Source organism: Chamaea fasciata, unplaced genomic scaffold, assembly GCF_029207755.1.
Source record: "Chamaea fasciata isolate MVZ Bird 193981 ecotype frontalis unplaced genomic scaffold, bChaFas1.0.hap1 SCAF_31, whole genome shotgun sequence".
Lineage (NCBI taxonomy): Eukaryota > Metazoa > Chordata > Aves > Passeriformes > Sylviidae > Chamaea > Chamaea fasciata.
Genome location: NW_027094116.1, coordinates 1,516,361 through 1,543,650, shown reverse-complemented (window position 1 = coordinate 1,543,650; position 27,290 = coordinate 1,516,361). Strand labels below are relative to the sequence as shown.

Genomic DNA, 27,290 nt, shown 5'->3' with positions numbered 1-27,290 from the left:
AAAGAAGCAGTTTCTGCAGCAGGTAGCGGCAAATCCAGCTGATTGACTGGGAGAGATTTCTGCTGTCAAGGATATATTTTCACTTCATTCCTCCCCCTTTCCCTGGAGGGGATCTGCAGCCTTTTTCCCCAGTATCCCAGTGTAACACTTCCAGCTTCGAAATCAAACCTCTAAAATGTGGAGGAGCGAAAGATGGCAGGAAACCAACATCTATATTCCTTTCAATAAACTGAGGGGTTTTGTTACCAAGATCCATGGTATGGGCAGTTTTCTGTGGGCACAGCCCTGACCATAGAGGGGCAAACTCAAAGTGACTCAAGAGGGTGTCAGTAGGGAAATATCCTGGGGTTAGGAGGTCATGGAGTAGGATAGCTTGGAAAATATATGTGTGTGTGGAATTGCTGCAGCACCTTTGCTCAGCCACAGGAGTCATGAGGCCCCTGAATGATGCTCCTCAGCCTCTCTGCTGAATTCTGCAGTATTTAAGGGCAGAAAACCATGATTTAGAGCATGGTTGGGCCACAGCCAGCCCTGGCAGCTCCCTGCTGCAGGACCCGACCATGGCACATTTAGGGCCATGTCCATGTTTCTCTGACATGATTTGTTTTTAATTCCACCAGCTAGCTGACACCTGGTTTCCTGACATTGCCTGGCTGGTGCTGGTGATGTTCACCAGAGCTTGCTGTGGGTCTTGAGGTGTTTCCAGCTTGTAGGGTTGGCTATATCAGAATGGAGGTGCACCGGAACTGGGAGGGCAAGTGTGTGCATGTGTGCGTGTGTACAGGGCAGAGTCAGCTCTGTGTGTGTGTGTGCGTGTGTGTGCGTGTGTGTGCCTGTGGCACACCCAGCAGGACTGCGTGCATCGCTCAGCTGGTGAGGAGGGGTGGGTGTACACGTGTGTATCATGCTCACACACACGAGTGTGTCTGTGTGTGCACCCATGTGTGCATGTGCACAGGTCTGTGAGCATCTGCGTGTGCACACGTTCATGTGTGTGAGCACGCACACGTATGTGCACGCACGTGAGCACGCGTGCAGATGTATGTGCACACCCATGTGTGTCCCCATGCCTGTGTATCCCCGTGCCCGTGTATCCCCCTCCTCCATGTTCGTGTCTCACGTCAGTACGTCCCCAATGTCCCCGTGTCCGTGTAACCACCATCCCCGTGCCCGCATCCCCCCAAATCCCCATCCCTGTTCCCGTTGTCCGTGTACGCCCCTGTCCCCGTGTCCCTATCCCTGTCCCCGTCTCCCTATCCCTGTCCCCGTGTCCCTATCCCTGTCCCCGTGTCCCTATCCCTGTCCCCGTGTATCCCGCTGTCCCCATGTCCCTATCCCTTCTCCTCGCGCCCGTGTATCCCTACCCCCGTCCCCGTGCCCGTGTCCGCCGCTGTCCCCATGTCCCCATCCCCGCCCCGCCCCCGGCGCGCCCTCGGCCCCGCCCCTCGCGCACGCGCACAGCCCGTTCCCGGCGGCGCGGCCGTGACGCCGCCCGTGCCTCGTGCGGCCGTGCTGGGAAACACCGGGACCCGCCGAGACCCTGCGGGATCCCCCGGACCCGCCGGGCCATGAGCGCCCCGCACCCGGCGGGCCGCGGGATGCTGTTCGCCGAGACCCAGCTGAGGCGGCACGGCTGGCGCCGAGGTGGAGCCGGGCGGGGGTCCCCGGACCGCGGTTCCCGGCCTTGCGCCCTACCTTGCCCCACCCTGAGCGCCCCCGGCCGTCCCCCAGACTCCGGTTCCCCCCAGACTCCCCCCCAAAGCCCCGTCTCCCGCCGTGTCCCCCAAGCTCCGGGACCCTGCGGACCCCGGCAGCCCCCAGGTCCCTACCCCAGACCCCTGTGGTCCCCAGAGCCCGTCCCCCGCCCCCCTCCGTCCTGCAGTACCGGTGTCGACCTCACCCCCCCACCCTCGGGGTCCTGCAGCACCCCAGCCGCCGGTGCCCCCCGGCCGGGCAGGGGTGACGGGAGCCTTGTCTGCAGGACAGGGCCTGGGCAGGCGGAAGGACGGCATCGCCGAGGCCATCCGGGTGAAGGTGAAGTGCGACACGGCGGGGGTGAGTGCAGATCCCCTCTCGGCCCTGGGCCAGCGTCCGCTGCCCACTGCAGCCGTTCTGACGGCTCCTCTGCACCCCGCAGGTGGGACACGACGCAGCAGAGCCCTTCACCTTCCACTGGTGGGACCACGTCTTCAACAAGGCGGCTTCCAACATCGCTGTGGAGGCTGGGCAGGTTGGAGGGCCGGGGGGTGGCAGGGGCACCCCGGTTGAACAGGGATGGGGTTGAAGGCAGGGGAGGGTGTTTGGTTTCCTTCGGTGGCTCCTGTACTGCCACTGTATCCCCCCAGGCCCTGTCAGCAAGCAGCATCTTGCACAGGGGCTGGGCTGGTGGGGAAGTACTGCTGGAGGGGCAAAGCCCCTTGGGACAGATAATTTTCAAGCCCTTTGCCTTTTCTCGACCAGGATGGCATCTCTGTGAAAGCACTTTCTGAGCAGGGAGGCAGAATCAGCAATAAGAAGCCGCGCAAGGCTGGCAACAGCGGGAGCCTGCTGTACGGCCGCTTCGTGAAGGTAACTGCCTCCAGGAGCCTGGGGGCTGCATGGCCCCCAGCTCATTGCTGCTGCGGCCCCCAGAGCTCCATTTTCCCTGTTCCCCTTTCTCACAGTCCCTCTGTCTCTGTGCTGCAGTCAGCCACACTCACAGCCTGTGGGGAAGAGTCTGTGACACTGCCCACCAGCTCTGAGAGCAGTGAGGAGGAGGAGAAGCTGGACCTCTCTTCGGTCAGGAGGTGAGGCTGGGCCCCATCCCTTGGCGGGGAGGGATGTGGGCTGCAAAGTAGAGCCCTGGTCCAGACTGTGTTCACCCCACACAGATGCTGGGGGTGACAGGTCCTGTCTGTGTCTCGCAGGCTGACGGACGAGGAGCTGGTACAGGCATGCGGGGGCCGCACAGCACACAAGTGAGTGGCTGGGGGGGTTGCCTGGCTGGGCTGCCCTCTCCTTGCAGGGGCTGTTGAGCAGGCTGGGCTGGGGAACAGATTCCCTGCTGTGGAGGTGCTAGTCCTTGATGCCTGCGGTCATTGCAGGGGTGCTCGTCACGGCCTGACCATGAGTGCCAAGCTGGCGCGCCTGGAGGAGCAGGAACGAGCCTTCCTGGCCACATACCGGCAACGGGAGCAGCAGCAGGAGCCCCCGGAGAGCAGCCAGGGCAAAAAGGAAAGGAAACAGTCCAGGGATGGAGCCAACCCTCAGGTGCCACAGAGCCAGGAACCAAACAGAGAACAGGAGAAGGTTTTGCCAGAAGAAAAGGTTGTGAAGAGGAAGAAAAAGAACCAAAGGCCAAGCAGAGAAGAGGAGCTGACAGGAGAGGAAGAGGTCATGAGGAAAAAGAAGAAAGTGGTCATGGAGCCATGTGGAGAAGAGGTATCAGGAGAGGAGGGGAAGGTCATGAAGAGGAAGAAGAAGAAGCCAGAGCTAAGCACAGAAGAGGAGGTGGTAGAAGAGGAGGGGAAGGCTGGAAAGAAGAGAAAAAAGAAAAAGAAGAAGAAGCAGGAAGAGGAGGACAAAGAAACCGCTGAAACAGACGTACCTCCACAAGACACAGATGAGCCAAACTTGGGACACAGCCCTACAATGAAGAGGAAGAAGAAGAAGAAGAAGAAGAGGAAGAGGGAGCCAGAGTGAGTAAATGCTATGCAGCTGCCAGACCCACCTGGCTGTAAAGGTCCTGATCCTGGTGCGTGCCATGGGGTGCTCTGAGCTTGCTCCAGATGGAGCCCAGCACTGTGGCCCAGCTGCATGGGAATGCTGGGCTAGGACAAGTTGGTCTGGTGCTGTATCAAGATTTACTTCACCACCTGAACCTTCCGGGGTGACCCTGGTTCCCCCCAGGCCCTCAGGCAGGGACCCATTTGCCATGGGCCTGTCAGAGAGACACAAGGACACGCCCTGCAGAATACTGAAATATTTTTTCAAGGGCATGAATAAATCTTTATTTTAATCAGATTATCCTGAAGTGTGAGTGGTGCTATGAGTGGCAGAACCCTGGATCCCAGATCACCTTTACACGTGTAGCACTTGAATTAGGCAGCAACCAAAAACAGAGCTCCCCCTGTAGCCCCTCACCACTCCCACCTCCTGGACCTTCTGTCTGGCCCTTTCAATCCTGCTGGCTCACACTGAAGCCCAGAGAGGCGCTGAGTACCCTCCTAGAAGAGGCTTGGGCAGAATTTGGCCCTGGTGTGCAGTGCTGAAACCGAGCGTGGCTCCTCTCCGCAGACCCTTTGTCCCCAGCTCTAGGTCAGCTGCAGGACGCAGTCTGTGCCGGGGTATGCTGGCAGGTTTAGAGCGTATTTCTCCTGGAGCGCGGGGGGCACAAACCTGCCCCCAAGGAAGTGGTACCGGCCGGTGAAATGCATCGCCGCCTTCTTGGGCGCCGTAAGGGAGATGAGCATGTCGGGCTGGATGCCATCTGCCTTCCCCTTCTCCACGTCCCAACCTGCAACGAGCCCCACAGCCAGGCTGCAGCGGGGACCACCCGGGCCAGGCACCTTCCTCCAGTAGGTGCAGCCATAACTCACCTGAGGGGATGTCAATGCTGGCAATGGGCACCGTGACGCGCTCGAGGGTGCTGAGGATGCTACCAAAGGGCTCCCGCACTGCTCCCTTGAAGCTGAAGCCAAAAATGGCATCCACCACCAGGCCATAGAGCTCATCGATGAATGCAGCCTGCAGCAGGGATGGCAGCAGGTGAAGGGCAGTCCTGGCCACAGCTCCAGGGGCAGGTGCTGCCAAGCTGGGGGCTGCTTCTCACCTCAGCTGGGAACTCGGGGAGGAAGGGAATATCCATCTTCTTGCACTGGGTGGTCAAACCTTCGAAGAGGGGCTTGCTGGGGCGCTTGGGGTAATACACGGTTGGCTGGTAACCCTGCAAGAGCACAAGGGACCTGAACTCATCCCACTCTGGCACCAGCAGCAGCCAAAGGAGTAGGACCCAGGCGCCCACAGGTACAGGGGTGCACAGGGACCAGCACCCTCACGGGACCCTGTGGCTGGCTGTGCAAGACTCACAAACATCTTCAGGTGCCGGGCGCAGACCAGCCCATCACCGCCGTTGTTCCCTGGCCCGCAGACCACCAGCACAGCGGGCTGGCTCGTGGTGAAGGAGCTGGGTGGGTAGGCCTGATGGGGGGCAAGAAGCACAGGGTTATGATGGAGAAGTGGGCCCACACCACGGGGCCAGGTTTCCCAAGACCCTCAACTAGGGATTGGCATGCCCATGAGACTGGTGCCCACCCTGGTGGTAGCACAGCTTGATACACTATGCTAGGACCCCCAGGACCCTTCCTTGCCCCCCAGGGCCCCTATCCTGTCGATGGTGGTGATAGCACTCAGCCTGTAGTGCTGGAACTCTCCCCCAGGACCTCCCCCCACCTCCCAGGCACCCACCCTGGCAGTGGCACAGCTCAGACCACAATGTCAGGACCCCCACTTGGCTGCTGGCAGTGGTGCAGCTCAGCCCACAGTGCCAGGACCCCCTTCTGCCCCCCAGGATCCTCACCTTGGCAATGGCAGTGGCACAGCTCAGCCCCGCCAGCTCCATCAGCTGGTCCACGCTGAACTTGTACTCAGTGAAGAGCTCCTGGTCGATGGCCTGAGCCTCCTCCTGCCTAGGGTGGAAGATGGCACCCTTGGGTACCCCAAAACCCGGCCAGGCCCAGCCTGGGGGCTGCTATGATCCCCTCGACTTTGCATGAGCTGGGGACGGACGACGTACACAGAGCTGAGCCCTGGCGCACATCTGCACCCCAACCCCATGTCCTGCCTAACCCCCCTGCACCCCTCAGCCCGCCCGTGCCCTCGTCCTGCCCTGCCCGACCCCACCCCGTCCCCTGCGGACCCCGAGCACCGCCCGCCTCCTCTGCCGGCCCTACCCCAGGAAGCGGAGCCCCGTCGGGCCGGACCCCGCGCTGGGGACGTGCATGGCGCGTCGGGGAAGGCACCGGCACCGCTCCCGGCCCCAGCCCCAGCCCCAGTCCCGGCACCGCCCGCCCGCCCGCGCCGCCGCCACCAGCACTCCCAGGCCCAGCAGCGCCCGCGGGCCCGGCATGCGGCGGGCACGGCCCGGCACGGCTCGGCACGGCCCCGTGCGGCACCCGGAGCTCCGCGGAGCAGGCGCTGGGCCGCCCTGGGGCGGAGCGCCCTTGACCGCGCGGCGGGGCCGGGGCGGAGCCGCGCAGAGGCGGCGGTGCCTGCGGGCCGAGCCGGGAGCCCGTGGTCTGTCCAGTCCCTTCGTTTCTTCCCCGGTACCCCGACATACAAAGGATGGCGGAAACGGAGCAGGGTCAAAACTGTGTTTGTTCAACGGCTCCCCCCGCCCCCGGTGGTTTGGGCCCGCGCAGGCCCTCCGAGAAACGGCGTTTCCCCGGTGTCCTGCTGGTCACACGAGGTTGCAGACGAGGGATAGAGTCCTGGTCCCCGTGCGAGGTCCCCGGCGGGACCAGCAGCCGGCAGCAGTGGCAGTGGGGTCATCATCAAGGCTGCAAGGTCGCGGAGGCATCATGGGGAGTGAGGGTGGTCCAGCAGGATGCGAAATGGAATAATGAAATTATGGAGTCACAGACTGTTTTGGGTGGGAAGGGATCCTAAAGCCCATCTCGTCCCACCCTCCTGCCACGAGCAGGGACAATCTTCCACTATTCCAGATTGCTCTAAGCCCTGTCCAACCTGGCCTTGAACACTTCCAGGGATGGGGCAGCCACAGCTTCTCTGGGTAGCCTGTGCCAGGGCCTCACCACCCTCACAGGGAGGAATTTCTTCCCTATATCCCATCTATCCCTGCCCTCTGGCAGCAGGAAGCCATTCCTGCCACTCCTGTCACTCCAGGCCCTTGTCCAAAGTCCCTCTCTAGCTCTGTTGGAGCCCCTTTAAGCACTGGAAGGCAGGAGTGGGCAGGAGGTTCATACCAGGATACTGGAAACTGCCCCTTAGATCTGCTGCCCCATCCACAGGGCATGGTTTTGGTGTTGGCTATGAGGTGCCAAAATCCCCAGCCCCTGTGACTTCTGGCTTGGGGTCACATCCATTCCAAGAAACAGGGGTGTTCCAAGCCCTGCTGGGGTCTCCACCCATGAACCCTCCCCTCAGAGGACACTCTGGAGCCCAAACCTCCCATCCACTCCTTTGCCCACTCCCCCAAGGATTCACCTACCTCTCCAGACGCCTTGGATGGAGGGTTTGGCAGTTTTGATGCCCTGTTGGACCCTCAGGCCTGGGCTTGCTGGAGAAGCGACGTTGTGGTTGTGTGTGGTACTTACGTAGCTGGAGGCTGGCATGGGGTGGCTTGGCCAGGTGCGGGGGGCTGGTGTTCCTCTTACTGTGAGACAAGTCGACCTCATGTGTGGGTTCTGGATGGCATCTCTGACAAACTCTTCCCTATCACATCATGACTGAACCCTCCCTAGGATCCAGCTGGAATTACCCCAAATGCACTCCCAAAATTATGTATCTTTAAAAATCTCTGGATTTCACTGTTAAACAGGAGAAGTCCCTTGTGCTGCAGAGGTATTTGTGTGTCAGGCGCTATACTGAGGTGCCTCCCCCTTGCCTGCCCACCTGTTAGCCTGGGGCTCACTGTGATACCCTGGAGCTGAGCTGGGACCATCGTCATCCTCCCCAGAGGTGCCCAGGAAGCCATGTGGGTTGCAGGGCTCCAGTGTGAGACCACCAGTCAGGGCCACTCTTGTGCCTCCAGGAAGGAAGAACAGGCAAGAACACAGTATCAGATTGTGCCAAAGCTTCAGCTCCATCAGGAATTGCCTGGATGGCTCAATCCCACGTTTAGTTTGCACCCTCTCACCTGAATACCTGGGATGTGCTCCTGGCGTACAAAAATACAGCTTGTCCTCAGCCTGGGCTTTCCCCCTGAAGGACATGGAGTGAAGGAAGGAAGGCTTGTCTCCTGTGTGATCTGGAAACTCATTCCAGAGGCAGGAGAGAGAGGATGGCAGCTTTCCTACTCACACCTTGCTCGCCTGGAGCTGTGTTCTACTGGTACGTGGCAGTGTGGAGCAAAACTGCAGCTGCCTGGGCTCCTGATGGGATTAATACATGTGTCCCTCTCCCCAGCAAACTCAGGCACCTCTTGCCACAACCTCTACTGGGGTCCCAGTTCCCAGCCCTGCAGAGGGTCTCATGCCCTGGGTGGTGCTCACCAGGGCTGGGGTGGGCGCCCAGCCCCCCTGGTAGGAGAGGTGGCTGAGGCGGAGTCGGTGCTGGATGGCATCCGTGAGCTTGCGCACGACCCGTTTGTGGGCAGCTCTGGGGCTGTCCTGTGGTGGAGAGAACCCACGTGTGCGATGGGCTGAGTGGATGTGCCCCAGGGCTGAGGCCAGTGCCCCACGATTCGTGCAAGGGCCTGGCCCTGGGGGCGCCCCATCATGCCTTACCTGACAGAGGGAAAGCAAAATCAGGGCCTCCTGATAGTGCCCGATGGCTTTCTGGGGGTCTCCCAGGTGGAAGCACGCTGCGCCCAGCCCCTCGCACGCTTGCCACTGCCCCTGCAAGTCCCCTGGGAAGCAAAGGGCTACATCGGTCCCAGCACTGCTCAGCCGAGATGCCTGGCAGGCAGCATCACCCAGCATGAGTCCACTTGGCTCACGGATGCTGCAGACTCCCCTCAAGGGGATGCCTTGTGCCTCCCCTCACCCGAGTCCCGGAAGGCTTGCAGGGCGTGCAGGTAGCTCTCCGCGGCAGCCCCATGGTTCCCGAGCTGGCTGCAAGCGTACGCCAGGTTCCCAAAGCACTGCCCCTGAGCCCTCCGGTTGCCCAGAGCACCTGGAATCGGGAACACAGGGCTCCATGCCGAGCTGGCACATCCGGCAAAGCCAAGAGGCAGAGAGAGCGGTGTGACCTACCGTGCAGCGCGGCCGCACGCCGGTGCCAGCCCAGCGCCGTACCAAAGCTGCGCAGGGCGTTGTGGGCAGCGCCCAAGTTCTGCAGCAGAGCAGCCTCCCGGCGCCGGTCCCGCTCCGGCTCCCCACCACACAGCTCGAGGGCCCGCTCAAAGCTCTCGGCAGCCAGGGAGAAGATGTGGAGCTGGGAGTAGCCGAGGCCGATGTCGTTGTAGAGTTTCCCTGCGGGCAGAGAGGAAAACAGGCGTGGGAGCTGCTCCCCAGGGCCCTAAGAGTGAAGGGGTGTGGCGCAGCGTTACCTCGCAGGGCCAGGTCGGGGATGGTCTCGCAGAGTGAGCGGCACCGGGCGAGGACCCCGGCGATCTCTGCCGCCCGGAACCGCCGGCTCTGCAGCATGGAGCCGCTCGCCCTGCTCAGAGCCACGGCCGCGGCCTCGGGGCTCTCCGCCGCCGCGTAGGTCTGCGCCGCGTCCAGGAAGCACCGCGCGGCTCGGGCCGGCTCCCGCATCCCCAGGTAGCAGCAGCCCATCTGCACGCAGGTGCCTGCTCGGCCGCCAGCCTGCACAGCACCGGCGTGGCCAGCGGCTTTCTCAAAACACTCCAGAGCCTTTGGAAAATCCTGGAGCCCTTCATGAGCCGCCCCGACGCTGAAACAAAGGCTCCCCAAGTGATCCCTGCTCTCCATCTCTGAGGGCTGGGACTGGAGGAGGAACTCGAGGCCCTTTTTGGGCTTCCCAGTCTCCACATAGGCAGCCCCTAGATTGAAGGCACAAGCCCTGTGGAGCTGGGGGCTCACTGTGTCCCTGGAGAGGAGCAGGGCCTTCCTGAAGAACCCCACTGCCTCCCGCCCAGCTCCCAGAGCCAGTGCCCGGTGCCCGGCTCGTGTGAAGCCCTCGATCGCATCCACCCGCCCTGCTGCCTCATCCCCTCCCTCCTGTGCAGCTTCCCTGGTCTCGGCCTTCTCCTTCTTTTTCTTCCAGCTCTTCTTGCAGCTGGCGGGGGCTGTGGGGGCTACGGGGGCTGCAGGGGTGGTGGTGATGGTGGGGGCAGTAGGGTGTGTGGGGGTGCTGGGCTGCACTCCCAGATCAGCAGCCTCTTGTGAATCCATGGGGAGGGGCGGAAACCTGCCTGCAAGAGAGAGAGGTGCTTAGGCAGCCAAGCCTGCATGGTCGTGCCAGGCAGCACTTCAAATGAGCAGCGTTATTTTATATTGTTTATAAAAAACTAGGGATGTCTTGTAGCCCGTTTGCTATACAGTTTCAGGAAGGAAAAAGGCTCCTCCCATGGAGAACCCCACAAACCTAGGTGGCCACAAGAGAGGCAAGAGATCACTGGGGGAGGAGGAGGGACACCACAGCATGGAGCGGCATGTTGCTGGGGTGCCGTTTTGGGAGGCAGAATAACCGGCGTCATACACTTACTGTTCGCTCTTCAGGTGCAAAGGGTGCCGACAGCAGGGAGCAGAAAGACAGGGCATCCCTGCCGCTGTAGCTGCGTCGCTGCTGCAGGCCACGGCTCTCTGCTGCAGGGATGTCTGAGGCACCTCCGCACTTGGGCTGCCTGGAAAGTTGCCTGGAGCGGGTCGCAGCCCCTGGTGATGGATGCTAGCACCTAGTGCTGGAACATAGCTGGATTCTGAGAGACAGAAGTGTGGCAGGTGGTGGCACAGACTGGGACAAAGCCAGGCCTGCTCCTGGGAAAGCACATCCCACAAATGGCCCGACTGGCTCCAGTTTCATCCCTGTCACCAGGGTGGTGTGCAGTGTCATGGCAACTCAGTGCACCAGTGCCAGTGTGAGCCCGGTGATGGATTGATGGGAAAACCAGGTGATGGACAGGACAGCTGTGTAATGGATGGCACAACCGGCTCCTCGCTGTCTCAACAGCTTGTGGCAGGTGTTTGGGGCTTGTTCCATGCAGGGGCAAGTTCATGCTTTGAAGAGCAGGTTGATGGATGGGCTCAGAGCAGCAAGGGTACAGGGCACTCCGGGGCCAGATGGCACGTCCTTGGTCAGGCACAGCGCTGAGCCCTTCACACAGCCCGTGCAGCCCTCCAGCACCCATGAGTTCCCCCTGCACCCCGGGGAGTGCCCAGCCCCTGTACCCCAAGGTTCCCCCTGCAAGCCGAGGCTCCTCTCGCTGTCTCGGTGTGTGTCACCTCCCCGCACCCCCAGCGTTCCCTGAGCTCCCCAGGGTGTCCCGGTGTCCGGTGTCCCGGTGTCCGGTGTCCCGGTATCCGGTGTCCGGTGTCCCGGTGCCGCGCCCAGCAGCCCCCGCGCGGAGCCACGTGGGCGGCGGGAGATTCAAACCGCGGGCGGAGCCGCCGGAGCCGCCGGAGCCATGGAGGGAGCGGGGCTGGGGCGCTGTGAGTGACCGGCACCGGCAAAGAGGGGGCTGCCCTGAGGCTGGGGGTGCGGGCCGGTCTGGGGGTGCGGGCCGGTCTGGGGGTGCGGGAGGATGAAGGGAGCTGGCATGTCCGGGGTGCAGAGGGACGAGAGCGGGACAAGTCTGGGGTGCAGCGAGATGGGAGAGGACAAGTAGGTTTGGGGGTGCGGGGGGATGGGGGAACAGACAGACCTGGGGTGCAGGGGAATGTGAGGGGACAGGTAAGGCTGTGGGGACACGCAGGTGCGGGGTGCAGGGCGGGGACAGGGACTCTGGGCGTGCGAAGGGATGGGGGGAACAGTCTAGGGGTGCAGGGGATTGGGGGAACAGTCTAGGGGTGCAGGGGATTGGGGAGAACAGTCTAGGGGTGCAGGGGATTGGGGGAACAGTCTAGGGGTGCAGGGGATTGGGGGGAACAGTCTAGGGGTGCAGGGGATTGGGGAGAACAGTCTAGGGGTGCAGGGGATTGGGGGAACAGTCTAGGGGTGCAGGGGATTGGGGGGAACAGTCTAGGGGTGCAGGGATTGGGGGGAACAGTCTAGGGGTGCAGGGGATTGGGAGAACAGTCTAGGGGTGCAGGGGATTGGGGAGAACAGTCTAGGGGTGCAGGGGATTGGGGGGAACAGGCAGGTCTGCATGTGGGTAAGAGAGATGGTGGTGGCAAGGTCCCAGACCCCTGGGGAGAAACTGGGAGGACATATTTTGAGGAATGTTTTTTTGGGGGGACTGCCGGGTGCCCCCGAGAAGTCATGGGTGCCTCCAGCACGTGCAGTGTCAAAGGACCCCAAACCTGTAGCTGTGTTCCCCACCTCTTCCCCGGGTGCTTGCTCTGCGCCCTCCCCCACTCCAGTTCCAGCTCTTGATGGCCGTTATTTGGGAAAAAGGGAAATTGAAAACTTTCCTCCCACGGCCAGAAGGGCCTGGCTGGTGGCATTGTGACGCTGGTGGTCACTCCCATGAGGGCTGTGGGAGGCTACTGCACCCAAAGCCTGGCTTCTTTTCCCAGATCTTAGTTTCAGTGGCTGTGGGGGCTTCAAAAAACCCCCCTGAGAAGGGGGCTCTGATGAAAAGCCTCCTTTCTGCTCAGGTGAGCGCCCAACTGCAGACGAGATGGACGAACAGAGAAGGCAGAACGTTGCCTACCAGTACCTGTGTCACCTGGAGGAAGCCAAACGGTGGGACTGCACTTGGGGAGATCCCCGAGCTCTGATTTGGGGGGAAAAGGGGTGTTAAGGGGAGGGACAGGCGGAATGGGTGGGGAGTGGCTATCATGCTGCAGGAAGCTGGCTGGATCCTGGGGCTTTGTGTCTCCTCAAAGCTGGTTGGGGGGTTGGTTTTTTTGTGGGGGGACACTCAGCCCTACACCCAAACTGAACACCACCCAGCAGTAAAAGCCTGAGGGCTGAGCTCCCCTGCCAGGGAGGATTTATTGGAATGGGGTTGTGGGGGAGTGTCCTTTGGATGCTTTTCTGCTGGGTGGGCTGCTGGGGGTCTGTGATGTACTCTGTCTCTGCCCTCCCAGCTGGATGGAGGCCTGTCTGGGTGAGAGGCTGCCCCCACCCATGGAGCTGGAGGAGACCCTGCGCAACGGGGTCCTCCTGGCCAAGCTGGGGCACTGTTTTGCCCCTGCCATTGTCTCCCTGAAGAAGATCTACGACCCTGAACAGACACGGTACAAGGTAAGGCTGTGGCACCAGAGGGAAGGTGTAGTACCCCTTAGGGTGTACCCCCAAACCTTTCCGTTGCTGGTGAGTGCGGAGTGAGGAGGGACTCGCTGACAGCAGTCACTGAGGGATGGTTTTGTAGCAGGTGGCTGCAATGGAGTCCCTGAGCTGTGCTGCCCCTGGGTGTCACAGGCATTGCCTGTGTCTTTAACCTCCTGCCTTGGCTGGGTTGGTCTGGGGGCAAGGGGGACCCCAGGGATGGCAGCAAGTGGGGTTCAGCCTGACCTCAGCTCCTCTCTTTCAGGCAGCCGGGCTTCACTTTCGGCACACGGATAACATCAACCACTGGCGTGATGCCATGAGCCACGTGGGGCTTCCCTCGGTAACATATCCCCTCTGCTTTCCCCAGCCAAGGGACACACTGGCCTTTGCCTTGTGGCAGTACTGGGGGGGAATGCTGGTATGGCAGGGGGGCTTCATCTTTGTCCCCCACTCTTTGACACCAGCCTACCTGGGGACTGTCTCAATGCCATTGCCACCTGAGGTGTCTCTTGTCTTCCTGGCAGATCTTCCACCCAGAGACCACTGACATCTACGACAAGAAGAACATGCCCCGGGTGGTCTACTGCATCCATGCGCTCAGGTGGGTCTACTGCATCCATGCACTGTCATGGAATGTGTTCATGCTCATGAGCCCTTTGGTGGTGTCACCTGTCAGCTTCAGGTGACACAGAAGCGTTGGGAGGGAGAAGCAAGTGATGTCACGGTGTGGGTTTGTATTTCAGCTTCTACCTCTTCAAGCTAGGGCTGGCTCCTCCGATCCAGGACTTGTATGGGAAAGTGAACTTCACAGGTATGGCGCTGTGCAGGGACACCTGGGCTGGGAGTTGCTGATGGGGGTTTGCCACGAATGCTCTGGGGTCTCGTGGCAGGAGGGGAAAGTCTTGGATGCATTTTGCCAAAGCTGCCTCAGGGATGCTCACCCCAGTGTGGGGGTTTTCTGCACCTCTCTTGGTCTGGCAGGGGAGTGGGGGACTCTGCTGGCTGCCCCTGCTCCAGTACTGGGCTGGTGCTGAGCAGTGCTGCCTCTGCTCTGCTCCAGAGGAAGAGATCAGCAACATGAAGCAGGAGCTGGAGAAGTATGGGCTGCAACTGCCTGTCTTCAGCAAGATCGGTGGCATTTTGGCCAATGAGCTCTCAGTGGATGAAGCAGCAGGTGATGGGTGCCTGGTGGGGAGCAGGGCTGGGTGTCAGCCCATAGCAGGATCTTGGCTCAGCCCCTGAATGCCAAATCTGGGGCCAGCAAACTGAGAGGGGGTGCTCTGGGAGGTGATGGTGGTCTGGGATGCGGTGGGAGGCAGCTGGTTGTTCTCTTTCAGCCTGGCACAAGGCTGCAGGTGCAGGCACAGCCCTTTCCTAGCCAGCAGCAGCTGGGGTTCTGCATTCCCTGGGCTTGCTGTGAGACAGACTTCCCGGGTGCTGGAGACTGCAGCTTGCCTTTTGAACAGGGCGGGTTCCCACCATCGCCCATGAAATGCCTTCTCCCACTGCATGCAGGGATAAAGCAGATGGTCCATCTTACCCCTCCATGTCCCATCTCACTCACCTCCTCCCTGCCTCACCTCCAGTCCATGCTGCGGTGTTGGCCATCAACGAAGCGGTGGATCGGGGGGTGGTGGCCCAGACGATGGAGAGCCTCCAAAACCCCCACGCGATGCTGGTGGGACTGCACAAGGAGCTGGCAGATGCCTACCAGGAGGTGCTGCACCAGGCCAAGCTGGAGAAGGGCAGCAATGCCAGAAACAGGGTGAGGAGGGCATAGGGTACTCTGGGGTGGCTGGGAGAGGATGGGCACGTGGGTGCTTCCAGCTGAAGGGGTCCCTTCGCCAGAGACCATACGGTGCTTGCTGGCTGAAACACGGCCTGGGAGCCCTTGTGCTGAGCAGAAGACGGGGGAGATGATTCCTCTTTGGGGGCTGGTTCACTCAGGGCTTGGGGTTGGGAAACGAACCCAGGCATCTGCAGGGGACCCCAGTGCGCATGGTGGGGTGTGCTTGGGCAGAAAGCTCAGGCTGAGGAGTCCCTGTCCAGTACCCGCAGGTGATCCCCGAAGGAGAAGACGTCTACGACTGGTGTCTGACCCAGGCCGAAATCCAAAGGAACATCAACAAAGTGAATGGTGAGCAAAGCTGGGCCTTCCCTCTGGGGGCTCTCCAGGGCTTCTAGTGGGACTGTGGTAGCCCAGGGTGTGGGGAAGAGTGGTGGGCATAGCAGAAGGAAGTCTGCTCAGGCCAGCCTCAGATCTAGTGGGAAGAAGGGCTGGGTGTGCACTTCCAAGGAGAAATTAAAATGATGAGTATGCAGGCTTCAGCCATAGCTGCCTTGGCTCCCTGGAGCTGTGGGATGATTTTTCTGCTCACCTCTGGGGTGAACTGGCTTCTTGTAGTGCGTGGGGCTCTGGAAGAGGTGGACAATGCCCTGGAGAGACAGGATGTGCTGGCGCTGCACCGCGCACTGCAGGACCCCACCCTGGCCCTGCGCTGCCTCCAGTACGACAACCTCGAGCTCTACTTGGAGCAGCTCAGCATGGACCGGGAGGAGAAGGCACTGGTAGGGGCTGGCAGGAGCCTGCGGTGCAGAGTGCTTGTACTGGGGGGCAGCCCATGGTCCCCAGGAAGAGGGAAGTCCCGTGGGGTGGGGAGTTGACAGCTTTCTGCCAAGGGTCTGAGCATGGCTGCTCTGACAGCACAAGCATGGATGAGCTGTGAGACCTGACCCCCCTCTCTGCCTGTTGCAGGAACTGGGCTACCTAGAGCTGCTGGAGCAGGAGGAGGTGCAGGCAGGGATCCTCACAGCGAACCGGAGGGATGAGAAGGAGCGAGCCAGTGAGTGCCTGGGCGAACACTTGTTGCAGGTTCTGCCGCCCAGTGCATCCCAGGAGCGGGTGGGCCTGCTGGCAGCCTGGCTCTGAGACAGGGCACAGCCGCCTCCTGCAGCCCCGCTGTGCCAGCCCCTGTCTGTCCCTCAGTGCTGCAGGCTGTCGGCCGGATCAACGCCGCTGTCTGCCGAGGGGTGCCAGCAGAAACCTTGGAAGCGCTGATGGACCCTGCAGCCCAACTGCCTGATGTGCATGCCCCTGCTGCCCCCCTGTACCAGCACCAGCTGGCCCTGCTGCAGCGCCAGCACCCACGGGTGAGAAACCCCCAGGGATGGGCCAGGGGACCCCTCTGCTAGGACTGGGGTGCTTCCTCTGCTGCTGCTTCCCCGGGAAAGCTGGGACTGGAGGAGGAGGTTATGGGGGTTCAGTGTCTCTGCCTGCCCAATGCAGGGTGAGTTGGCACAGGAGGAGTTGTTTGTGGCTGTGGAGATGCTCTCAGCTGTGGCGCTGGTTAACCAAGCCCTGGATGCCAGGAACCCCAACAGGCTCTGGAGCAGCCTGGTCAGCCCTGCCCTGGGCCTCTCGGGAGTTGAAGATGCAAATGCACAGCGGTGAGTTGGGCTCTGTGTTGAGGGTTGGTGTGAAGAAATCTTGTGGAAAGAGCTGGTCAGGGGGCCTGGGCTTTTGGTGGGCTTGTTCCAGCAGCTTCCCTGTCCTGTGCCTTGCCTTTTCCCTCTGAAGAGAAGAGCAGCTGGCTCTGGCAGGTGCCCTCCTGCCTGGAATGCACCAAGCCCTCCTTGGAATGCACTGTGAGCCCTTCTTGGAATGCTTCAAGTCATTGCTCTGTGTCTCTCCTACAGGTACTTTGATGACTTGTTGCAGCTGAAAGGCCAGTTGAGGGAAGCAGGAGCTGAGTTCCTGAGCTGGAATGACATTCAGGACAGCATCAACAGCACCAATTCATCAGTGCAGGATGAAAACGACCGTGAGTCCTGCCCACAGAAGATCTGGGCATGCAGGGGGTCTGCAGATATACTGGGAGAGAGGTTGCACTGGGATTCTAGCCCCAGTGACGCATCAGAGAATCTCACACCACCCTGGGCTGTGGCTCCCTCGGGTGCCCAGAGCATTGGACAGGTTGAAAGGTGTGTCCCTTCCCTCCCACACAGGAGCCCATGCGGTCTGGCTGGTCAACGAGGCGCTGCTGCAGGCGGACCCTGAGAAGACAGTGGCAGCATTGCTGCTACTGGCGCCCACCCTGCCTGACATTGCCCTTCCAACTGCCCCGCGCTACCACAGCGTCCTGTCCAGGGCACGGAGACAGAAAGTCCAGGTGGGGTGGAGGTCATCAGCTGTGGAGTACCTCCATGGCAGCATGGTATTCCCCCTGGATGCAGGGTACCCCGCCTTGGTCACAAGACTGTGAAGTAACCCCCCCACCCTAGCAATGCAGCATCTGCAAAGCAGGAGGTGCTCAGAGGGGGCTGCCCAGCTCACTGGACCCCATCTCCCCCATCTCACAGGCCACAGAGGACAACGGAGCTGCTCTTTGGTGGGAAGAGATCCAGGATGGAGTCTGCCAGGCCAACCAGGACACAGTGGCAGCCAGGAGCAGTGAGTGCTCTCCCCCATGTGGGTACTGCTGGAGGTCAGGGAACAAGAAGGGGCTGACGTGAGCCCCTCTGCTCCCGCAGTGGCTCTGGGCATAGCCGCCATCAACCAGGCCATCAAGGAAGGGAAGGTGTCACAGACAATGAGGGTGCTGTGCAACCCTGATGTGGCCCTGCGTGGGGTGGTGAACGCCTGTGCTGATGCCTACCAGGAGCAGCTGGCAGCTCTGATGGCCACCAAGAGACCAGCAGCGGGTAAAACCCTGGGGGCTGAAAAACCTCCCCCAACCCTGGGAGCCTGGGGTGCACCCCTGGCCAGGGTGTTCAGGGGGAGCAGCACTCTCCAGCAGCTTCCATCTGTCCCGGCACACAGGGAGCACGAAGCCATCCTGGATCCAGCACAGGCTGCTGGATGGTGCCGAGTACTACCTGAACCTGCAGACCTTGGAGGGCAGCTGGCAGTGCCCACGCAATGGCAGCTTCAACACCACGCATCTGAGCCGAGAGGAAATCCAGGTACGGGCAGGATGGGGCTGCATGGGCACCAATGGCATCACTGGGGCTAAGCTGGTGCCTCGTGTCCTTGCAGTCGGTCATCACCCGAGTGACGTTGGCGCACGACCGGGAGTGCCTGTGGGCAGCCAGTGTCGCCTTGGTGGTGAGGCTCCAGGCGCGGCTCCGGGGCTTCCTTGTTCGCCAGCAGTTTGCGGCACGGCGGAGTGTCCTGCAGGAGCAGAGGCCAGCTGCCATCAGGATCCAGGTGATGCAGCCAGAATCTGTCCCTCCTCTGAACACAGCAACACAAACCAAGGGCAGCCGCTCGCAGCACCTTCTTGGCAGGTCCAGGGAGTGCCAGCACTTGCTGCTCTGTAGTTTTACTGCCAGGACTCCTGAGGTGCTGCAGAGAGTAGTGTAGTGCTTGTTTCACAGTAGCTGCTTTGGGTGCTGGTTTCCTCTTTCCTCATGTGCTCCCTGAAAAACCAATGGAGTCACAGTGACCTCACACAGGTCTCTCCACCTGATGTCTTCTTGTGTCCAGGCTTGTTGGAGGGGGTACAGGCAGCGCAGAGCTTACCTGGAGAGGCTGCACTACCTGAAATCCAACACAGAGGCTGCAATCAAGGTTTGGAAGATTCTTTCTTCAGCCTTTGTTCCCACGTTGGGCATTGTCACCTGCTTGTTCAGCTTGCAAGGGTGGCATCTACCCCAGTGCAGAGGAGCCAAGGGGGGATTGTGGCAGCTGGGCCAGGGCAATGTGTGAGTGGAGAAGGGAGAAAAAAATCATAGTATAGAATTGTTACCATGGGCTCACTGAGGCTGGAAAAGTCACTGAAGATCACCGAGTCCAGCTGTTCCCCCAGCACTGCCAAGGCCACCACTAACCATGTCCCCAAGTGCCACATCCCTGTGGGTGTTTAATCCCTCCCAGGATGCTGAACCCACCACTTTGTTGGGCGGCCTGTGCCAGTGCCTGACCACCCCTTCCATGAAGAAATTTTCCTTAATATCTAATGTAAACCTCCCCTAGTAGTCTGCATGAATTTTCCCCTCCACCCATTCCCTTTGGTCAAGCAAGTCCTTCCAGAATCCAAATGTTTGAACGTCTATCCCAGATCCAGGCGACTGTGAGGATGTGGCAGGCACAGAGGAAGTACCAGGAGAGGCTGCGCTACTTCAGGCAGAATGTAAGTGATAGGATGGGAGTCAAACAACTCCTGGGGCCATGTTGGTGGGGATGTAGGGGGATGATCCAGAGCACACAGTTGGATCCCCATCCCTGAGTGCTCACGGTGCAGCTGGGAGAACTGATTCATCCTGGCAGGGGGACAGATGGGAGGTAATAAGTACCTGGTGGGTATGGAAGCCAAACTCTCAGGTTTTGTAAAGTGTGAGGAGAGAAAAACCACTCCAGTTCCATCAAAAAACAACAATGACTTCAAGATGCCCATTAAGAGGGAAGGAAATTTTTTGGGGAAAAGGGGGGGTGTCAGTTCCAGGAAGTGAAGTTGCACCCTGGGGAGTTGCTGCAGCTTCTGATATACAGTGAGTGGAGGGAAATGACCACTGAGAAGGGTAGAGTCCCTAAATCTCTCCTGTGTTGTAGAGACCCTCATCCCAGGCCTTAATACGTTCCTGGCAGTGGGACCAGGCAGCAATGTGCTTGTCCAGTTCTCCTTCACTCCCCGTGTGTGTTAGGGACATCATGAAAAAACATCTCCCACCCCCTTGTTTGTCTTGGCAGATTAAAGCTGTAATTAAAATCCAGGCCTTTGTGCGAGCGAACAAGGCCCGTGGGGATTACAGGATGCTGGGTAAGTGCCTGCTTGTTGCTGCTCTGAAGCGCAGTGACTAATAGGGAAGGGGACTCTGCCTCTTTCCTTGCTGACCCCGTGTAGTGGGGAAGCAGTTGTGAACAGACCACTGGTGGCCCCTTGGCAAGGTCAGTAGTGACAGAGCCTTGGTGGTCCCTGGTCTTCAGCCCTGGGGCTGCCACTCTGCCCCCAAAAGCTTCCTGGAGGCTGTTGCACAGTTGTGGCTGTGTGCCATCCCATGTCCTGGTGCTGCAAGAAGATGCTTTTTGGGGAGGAGGATGGGGTGTCTCTGGGGGAATGCTGGGGATCTGAGGGTCTGTGGTGGGGGTGGCCACTCCATCCGCCTGCAAATATTCACGGCGTTACTGTGCATTGCCGCAGTCCACACCAAGAGCCCACCCTTGGGCATTGTCCGGCGCTTCATCCACCTGCTGGAGCAGAGCCAGCACGACTTCTGGGAGGAGTCAGAGGTGCTGCGGCTGCAGGAGGAGGTGGTAAAGAGGATCCGTGCCAGCCGGCAGCTGGAGAGTGACCTGGACCTCATGGACATCAAGATTGGGCTGCTGGTCAAGAACAGGATCACGCTGCAGGTAGAGAGAGTGGGGGAGGACTTGGTTGCCTCATGCTGTCCTGCGCTCAGTGGCATCACAGCTTGGACTTGTTTCTGCTTCACTTTTTAAGCAGTTAGAGGCGTTGGGGAGCACTGGGGTGCCTCTGGCTCTGGTCAGAATGCCAGAGCCTTAGGCAGACCTCAGTGCTTCTCTCCCTGCCTATGTGGCCACAGGAGGTGGTCTCCCACTGCAAGAAGCTGACCAAGAAGAACAGGGAGCAGCTCTCAGAGATGATGTCCATGGACAAGCAGAAGGGGCTCAAGTCGCTCAGCAAGGAGAAGCGGCAGAAGCTGGAGGCCTATCAGCATCTCTTCTACCTGCTGCAGGTGGGGCTGGGGGGCTCTGCTGTGTCCTCCACAGCTGGGGGGGCAGTGCAGGGACGTGGCCCCTGAGTACCCCATAACACTTGGGTTAGCTTGGTAGCTTGGTGTCCCTCCTCCCTGCAGACACAGCCAGTGTACTTGGCCAGGCTGATCTTCCAGATGCCCCAGAACAAGTCCACCAAATTCATGGAGTCGGTGATCTTTACGCTTTACAACTACGCGTCCAACCCACGGGAGGCTTATCTGCTGCTACAGCTCTTCAAAGTGGCACTGCAGGAGGAGATCAGGTGGATGTCCGTGGGTGCCCTGGTGTGGGGACAGGCCAAGGGAAAAGCTGAACCGCATCAGCTTGTATGCTGTTACCTCTTCTCCGGCTTGGAGAGCGCACACACACTGGTCCATCCCCCTCAAATCCCATCTGCCCCATCTCTGTCTCCAGGTCCAAGGTGGACCATGTTCATGACATCCTGATGGGCAATGCCATGGTGATCCGGCTGGTGGTCAGCTTCTACCGCAACGTGCGTGGGCAGAATGCCCTGCGGCACATCCTGGCTGGCCCGGTGCAGGAGGTCCTGCAGGACAAGACCCTCAGCATCCGCACGGACCCCGTGGACATCTACAAGGCATGGATCAATCAGACTGAGTCACAGAGTGGGCATAGAAGGTCAGACCCTGGGTAAGAAGGCTTGGCTCGGCCACAGGGTGATGGACATTGGGATGGTGATGGGGACCTTGTCTTCTCTTCACAGCAAGCTCCCATATGAGGTCAGCCCTGAGCAGGCTCTCAGCCACCCTGAGGTCCAAAGGCGGCTGGACATTTCTATCCGCAATCTCCTGGCAATAACAGATAAGTTTGTCTGTGCCATCACCTCTTCTGTTGACAAGATCCCGTAAGTATCCTGATGATGGTTTCTGTGCACACCCCAGGAGTGCTGTTTGCTCTAAGGTGTCTCCGGCAAGGCCTTAGAAAGGAGGTTGGGTTATGGGGGGCTTGCTGGCCCCTTTGCTGCTGCAGGACTGAGTTACTGCACTGTCAGCAAGGGGAACCCCAAATATCGGCAGCGCCCCATGGGCTGGCTTGTTTTTCTGCTCCATTTCTGGGCAGTTTACTGCTGATATTAAGATGTCTGCCAGGAAGAATCTGAGCTTTGTGGTCATCTCAGAGGATGAAGGCCTCCTCCAGAGATGCCTGGGCTGGCAGCAGGGTTGGGGAGGGAGCTGAGAGGTGCTGTAGCTGCCAATCCTACCTGTGGGCTTCTTCATCACATCAGGGCTGGCGGCTTGCTGCTTCTTGGATGACGGGTAATAGGACTGGGTCATCAGGGTGGACCCACATGCTGATGGTCCTCTCCCTACCTCTCCTCAGCTACGGGATGCGCTACATGGCCAAAATCCTGAGGACGTCCTTGGCTGAGAAATTCCCCAAGGCCCCGGCAGAGGAGGTCGATAAGGTAACGTAGGGCTGGGGCACCTGCACAGTTTGGTGGGGTTCAGCTGTGTCTGTACATGAAGGGCCAATATCTCTCCACAAAAGGTCAGGTCCTCTTGACTTAAAAACACCTCCAAGTCAGCATTTCCCTTGAGCCACTCAGAAAATGCCAAGAGTGGGCTTTTCCCTGCACTGCCCTTTCTTCCAGGAGGGTCCTACCATGCAGTTCAAGGATGAAACATCCTTCCCTGCTGAGCTATCCCCTCCTTGGGTCCCAACCCATCTGCACCCCAATCCCCAGCCTGTCTCATGCCCTAGATCGTGGGCAACCTGCTCTACTACCGCTTCATGAACCCGGCGGTGGTGGCCCCTGATGGCTTTGCCATCGTGGACGTGTCAGCTGGGGCAGCCCTGCACCCCGACCAGCGCCGCAGCTTGGGCTCCATTGCCAAAGTGCTGCAGCACGCCGCCGCCCGCAAGGCCTTCGAGGGGAAGAGTGCCCATCTCTGCGGGATGAACCAGTACCTGGAAAACACCCACAACAAGTTCAGGTGGGCCCCAGGATGGTGATGGGGTGGGTGGGGTGGCTAGGAGCTGGTGGCAGGGGTTTGGGGCTGACCAAAGGGGTTGCTCCCTGCAGGAGGTTCATCTCTGCTGCCTGCTGTGTCCCTGAGCCTGAAGAGAGGTTTAGCATGGATGAGTACTCAGAGATGGTGGCAGTGGCCAAACCAGTCATCTACATCACTGTGGGGGAGCTCATCAACACACACAAGGTCAGGGCATATAAGCATATAACTCATGGCAAGCTCTGTTTCCTCTGCTCCCACCTCCTGGGCTTTCTGCTGCATTTCCTCCCATTCCTCTGTATCCCACTCCTGGCACAGCTTTCCTCTTCCTGACCCTTTTTTTTCCTCTTCTAATCAAGGAAATAACCTAGATTCTGCAGGTTTGTCTTTTTGCAAACCTCGTATCTTCTCCATCCCCCCTTGGGCGCAAAGGATGTCGTGTCGCTCCTGGCTGGCCCTCCCTCACCCTCCTTTTGCATCCTTCTTTGCCACTGACTCATCCCTTCCACTGTCCAGCTCCTGCTTGAGCACCAAGACTCCATCGCACCACACCACAGTGACCCCCTGCACGAGCTCCTGGAGGATCTTGTTGAGCTTCCTACAGTCCAGTCCCTGGTTGGTAGGTTGAACTCTGGGGCCCACCACCTACCCTGATGGGAGGAGGGTGGACATGGGCACACACAGGCACACTTCTTTCCTTGCACGAAGCTTGAGATGGATTGCTTTGGGCATGGGAAGCCAGCCCTCTAAAGCCCAACACAGCTAGCAGGGCTCTCTCTGCCCTTGCAGGGGAGAGTGCTGCCAACCTGGGAGACAGTGGTGCTGAGCAGGTGCTCTCCCAGCTCAGCAGAACAGAGATTTCCCTCACCCTCACCAACAAGCTGGTGCCAGAGGCCAGCAGAGAGGAGAGTGACACGAGGAGCCTGCTGCTGAGGTAAGGATGGACTCCGTGGGCATCAGGAGGGTACTGGAGGTGTCGGAAGGGTACTGGGGGCTGGGATGCTCAAGGTAGGCAAGAAACGTTAGGGAGGCAACTGAATATTGTGTGGAGGGTGATGGTCTGGAGCACGTGCCTGATATCTCTCTCTGGTCTCTAGCACCAAGCAGATGCTGGTGGATTTGATCCAGTCCCAGCCAGGAGATTCCCTCCCGGAAATCCTGTGGACACCAGCCTCAGAGCATGAGGTGGGATATGTGAGGCTGCTGCTGGGGATGAACTGAAAAATTTTGTGGGCAAACGGCAAAAAAGTTCTCATCAAAAAGCTGCCCTGCTCCTCTCAAAAGTTTGGCCAGTGCTCTTGTGATCCAGCAGTGACTGGACACCGGTTTTCAGAAAAATCACTGGGCCAGGTGTTCTGGGCCAGGAGGCACCCACATCAAAGTGTAGGTGAAGGAGTTTGGTTGTTCCATCTCTGTATCCCATTCCAGCTGTGCTCCAGGCTCACCCCTTCTCACCCCTAGGAAGCTGCCCATGAGCACCTCATGCGCCGGCGAGTGCTGCGGGATGCCCAGGCCTCTGCCCAGCTGAGGCGCCATCACTCCCTGGCTGCCAACGGCCAGCTCTCCATGGAGGAGAAGAAGCGCAAGGTCATCCGCAACCTGCGGCGCTTGGAGAGCCTGGGGCTGGTGGACTCTGCCAACAAGTACCAGGAGCTCATTGATGAGCTGGCCAAGGTGTGCTGGGGGACACTAAGTTGGGGATCACCTCTAAACCCCCCGGAGGCCCTGCTCTGGTAAAGGTCATAATGACATATATTGGCTTTCTGGCACTGCTCTGTTTCCTCCAGGACATCCGGAACCAGCGGCGTCACCGGCAGCAGCGCCGCAGGGAGCTCCTGAAGCTGAGGCAGACCCTGGAGGGCCTCGATGCCAAGACTCTGTTTTATGAGGAACAAATTGATTATTACAACCAGTACATCAAGACCTGCCTCGACAACCTGGCGGCCAGCAACAGGTGCGGTTCCTTATGAAAAATCAGTAATTTAAAAAAAAAAAAATTACTTGTTTTCATTGCTCTCTGGTTGTTGTGAGTCCTGGAGATGTTGGGAATCCAAGGGATCATGGATGGCTAGAGATGAGCTCTTAGCATGTGGTCCTTTCTCTTCCAGGGTCAGTGGGAAGAGCAAGAAGTTGCCATCACTGCACTACACAGCAGCCCAGCTGTGGGAGAAGGGAGTGCTGCTGGAGATCCAGGACCTGCCACCCAGCCAGTGCGTAACCCTGCTCCAGGGGAGGAGCTCTTGCTTGGGGTTATTCAGTGCAGGGCCAGAAGCTGGACTTATTGCACTCAGTGATCCTTGAGGGTTCCTTCTGACTCAGGATATTCCAGATTCTATGAAAACTTGGGCAGGTAGAGGAAAATAACTGAGGAGAAGGATGCACATGGGTCACTGTTGTCCTGCCGTGTGGGGAAAATTGTTTTGTGTAGGAGAATGCAGGAAAGTGGGGATTTGCAGTGAGGTTTGGGCTGTGGGTCTGGCTGCTGTGCTGAGGGGATGCACTGGGTGGGTGACCTGGTCCTTGGTTGCGTTAAAGCTGTGAAGCCCCTTTCGGTAGCCAGGAGCTCTGTCTTCTCAGGCTCAGGAATGTGATTTTCGACATCATCCCCTGTGAAGAATCAGGCAGGTTCCAGGTGAAAGCCAAATTCATGGGGATCGACATGGAGCACTTCCAGCTGCACTACCAGGTGTGGAGCCTGTCCTGTGTCTGCTGGGGGTCAGAGAGATGAGGGCAACTGGGGTATGTGTGGGCAGGGTGGTGTCCCCACACCTGCAAATCTTGTGGGGACTTGGAGTCCATGTGGACCCCTGAGCTGCTGGGGGCAGCCTCGCTGTGCATCTCCCACACAAACCTAGCTCCCTGTCCCTGGGCTGGGCACTGAGAAGGGCTTCCCTGGCTGGGCACAGCACTGGTGGCAGTGACGGTCCCCTCTCCCACAGGACCTGCTGCAGCTGCAGTACGAGGGTGTAGCAGTCATGAAGATGTTCGAAAAGGCCAAGGTCAATGTCAACCTGCTCATTTTCCTCCTCAACAAGAAGTTCTTCAAGAAGTAACCGGGTCAAGGGTGGGGCTACAGGGAAGCGGGGCCATGTAAACCTGCCAAAGAGATTTCGGGGTTAGTGGTCCCAGGGCAGGGAAACTGCTGCTGGCCAGGAGCTTTCCTGAATGGGTGCAGTGTGCTTGAGCATCTGCCGCCAGTGGTGCCTGACTGGGGAGCCCAGGGCTCAGCCCCAGCCCCAGGCACCCCAGGCTTGGTACTAAACCAGTGCCCGACCTTGCGGGAGGATGCAGCTGCCAAAGCTTTTGCAGCATGTGTTGCTTTTAAACTCTATTTTATCTGGGTATTTTGGATGTTTAATGCCTGTATTGCCAACAGCCAGCTGCCCAAGGACACTGTATTTCTGGACACTACACAGGTTTTACTAATGTAATAAAGGTATTCTAATATATCTATATCTATATGTATGTATATATTTTTTCTTCATGCTGAGGCTGGGGAAATGTCAGAATCTGTCTTTATATGGTGGGATAGGGAGAGGGAAGAACAGAGAGGCAATAACTGCTTGTGAAGACACCTGCGAGCTCTTGTCTAGTACACTGAGGTGCAGTAGAAGAATTTTGATTTTAAAGATGAAATCCACTGCTCTTCAGCCAGGCTGTGCGACACGAGAGAGGCTCACTGCTGTCCCATGGATGCTTTGAGGGAGTGGAGCAGGGACCATATTTCGGGACCATATTGCTGCCTGGCATCTGCTGTGGAACAACCCACAGCACCATCTCAGTAGGGATGGTGGTGTCTCTGTACCCTCTTGATTTGTTCTGGTGCTTAATTGGTTTTCAAGTGTGGGACCATGTTCGGCCATGGCGGCATTTAAAGCACTTTCTCTCCATTTGAGCTCCTTCTCCAGCCCCTTCCATGGGATGGGAAGGGAGCTGCTCTAGTCCCAAACTCCTCCTCCCCCATCTCCTTCAGGCACAGGAGCAGCAGATCCCAGACCTGCTTTGCAAAGGAAGCATTTTGGGGGATTGGAATAGGAATCTCCCTTGCTGCTTAGTAACTGCTGTAGGACCTTGAGGCAGCTCAGTGGTACCTGCTCTATTGGCATCTCAGGCTCTGTCTTGTCTTTGGAAAGTGCTGTTTGTTTCTGAGGTTTTTATATGTCTTTTTTTTTTTCTTTCCCTCCTCTCATATAAATGCCTCGAACTGTGCTTATTCTATCCCCATCCATGCTGAATTCTTGCTGTGCTGCCTCTGCTTGTTGACTCTAAATAAAGAAGTATCAGAAAATGTAGAATTTTTCTGGATGATTATTTCCCTGTGCTCATCACCTGCCTCTTCCCTTGCTTACCAGGGTCTTTGAGGCTGATGACATTCCTACAGCCCCCTGTTCCCAAAACAAGGTGCCCCCTCGGCTTCTGGCCAGACACACCAGGGACTGGCTCCCTCGCAGCAGTGCCCCGTCAGGTGTTGAAGCATCAACTCAGCTCTTGCACAGGGAATTTAGGCCACTTTCAGACACACTTAATTCTTAAATAAATACTATGATTACGTCTCCTAAAGACTATGATTATATCTCTACAGGAATGAAGTGGGATCAAGCTGC

At 58.9% G+C, this 27,290-nt stretch overlaps 4 protein-coding genes across 4 annotated transcripts; 2 read left to right on the top strand and 2 right to left on the bottom strand.

Moving 5' to 3' along the window:
- Nucleotides 1–1,479: 1,479 nt before the first annotated feature.
- Nucleotides 1,480–4,005, top strand: LOC136303152 (G patch domain-containing protein 4). The gene is made up of 7 exons (XM_066206837.1): nt 1,480–1,644; nt 1,982–2,055; nt 2,138–2,230; nt 2,461–2,568; nt 2,686–2,786; nt 2,907–2,957; nt 3,084–4,005. The coding sequence occupies exons 1-7, from the start codon at nt 1,569–1,571 to the stop codon at nt 3,679–3,681; spliced, it is 1,101 nt and encodes a 366-aa protein (XP_066062934.1). The 5' UTR covers nt 1,480–1,568; the 3' UTR covers nt 3,682–4,005.
- Nucleotides 3,962–6,144, bottom strand: NAXE (NAD(P)HX epimerase). The gene is made up of 6 exons (XM_066206848.1): nt 5,931–6,144; nt 5,558–5,666; nt 5,068–5,178; nt 4,811–4,924; nt 4,578–4,725; nt 3,962–4,495 (listed from the first exon to the last, which is right to left on the bottom strand). The coding sequence occupies exons 1-6, from the start codon at nt 6,104–6,106 to the stop codon at nt 4,293–4,295; spliced, it is 861 nt and encodes a 286-aa protein (XP_066062945.1). The 5' UTR covers nt 6,107–6,144; the 3' UTR covers nt 3,962–4,292.
- Nucleotides 6,145–6,436: 292 nt separating this feature from the next.
- TTC24 (tetratricopeptide repeat domain 24) lies at nt 6,437–10,016 on the bottom strand. Its single transcript, XM_066206773.1, has 10 exons — nt 9,209–10,016; nt 8,913–9,131; nt 8,704–8,832; nt 8,445–8,566; nt 8,211–8,327; nt 8,020–8,090; nt 7,856–7,920; nt 7,612–7,744; nt 7,208–7,372; nt 6,437–6,536 (listed from the first exon to the last, which is right to left on the bottom strand). Exons 1-10 carry the CDS (start codon nt 10,014–10,016, stop codon nt 6,437–6,439), a joined length of 1,929 nt encoding a protein of 642 aa, XP_066062870.1.
- Nucleotides 10,017–11,246: 1,230 nt separating this feature from the next.
- IQGAP3 (IQ motif containing GTPase activating protein 3) lies at nt 11,247–26,933 on the top strand. Its single transcript, XM_066206717.1, has 38 exons — nt 11,247–11,273; nt 12,381–12,468; nt 12,816–12,972; nt 13,262–13,339; nt 13,524–13,600; nt 13,743–13,810; nt 14,060–14,173; nt 14,586–14,764; nt 15,049–15,136; nt 15,404–15,567; nt 15,755–15,842; nt 15,986–16,149; nt 16,286–16,446; nt 16,696–16,820; nt 17,005–17,168; nt 17,359–17,449; nt 17,530–17,700; nt 17,819–17,961; nt 18,035–18,205; nt 18,485–18,568; nt 19,059–19,130; nt 19,688–19,757; nt 20,139–20,347; nt 20,542–20,694; nt 20,815–20,978; nt 21,131–21,355; nt 21,441–21,581; nt 22,058–22,142; nt 22,439–22,671; nt 22,761–22,893; nt 23,203–23,305; nt 23,476–23,620; nt 23,784–23,871; nt 24,148–24,360; nt 24,474–24,640; nt 24,795–24,896; nt 25,264–25,372; nt 25,626–26,933. The coding sequence occupies exons 1-38, from the start codon at nt 11,249–11,251 to the stop codon at nt 25,737–25,739; spliced, it is 4,926 nt and encodes a 1,641-aa protein (XP_066062814.1). The 5' UTR covers nt 11,247–11,248; the 3' UTR covers nt 25,740–26,933.
- The last annotated feature ends 357 nt before the right edge of the window (nt 26,934–27,290 follow it).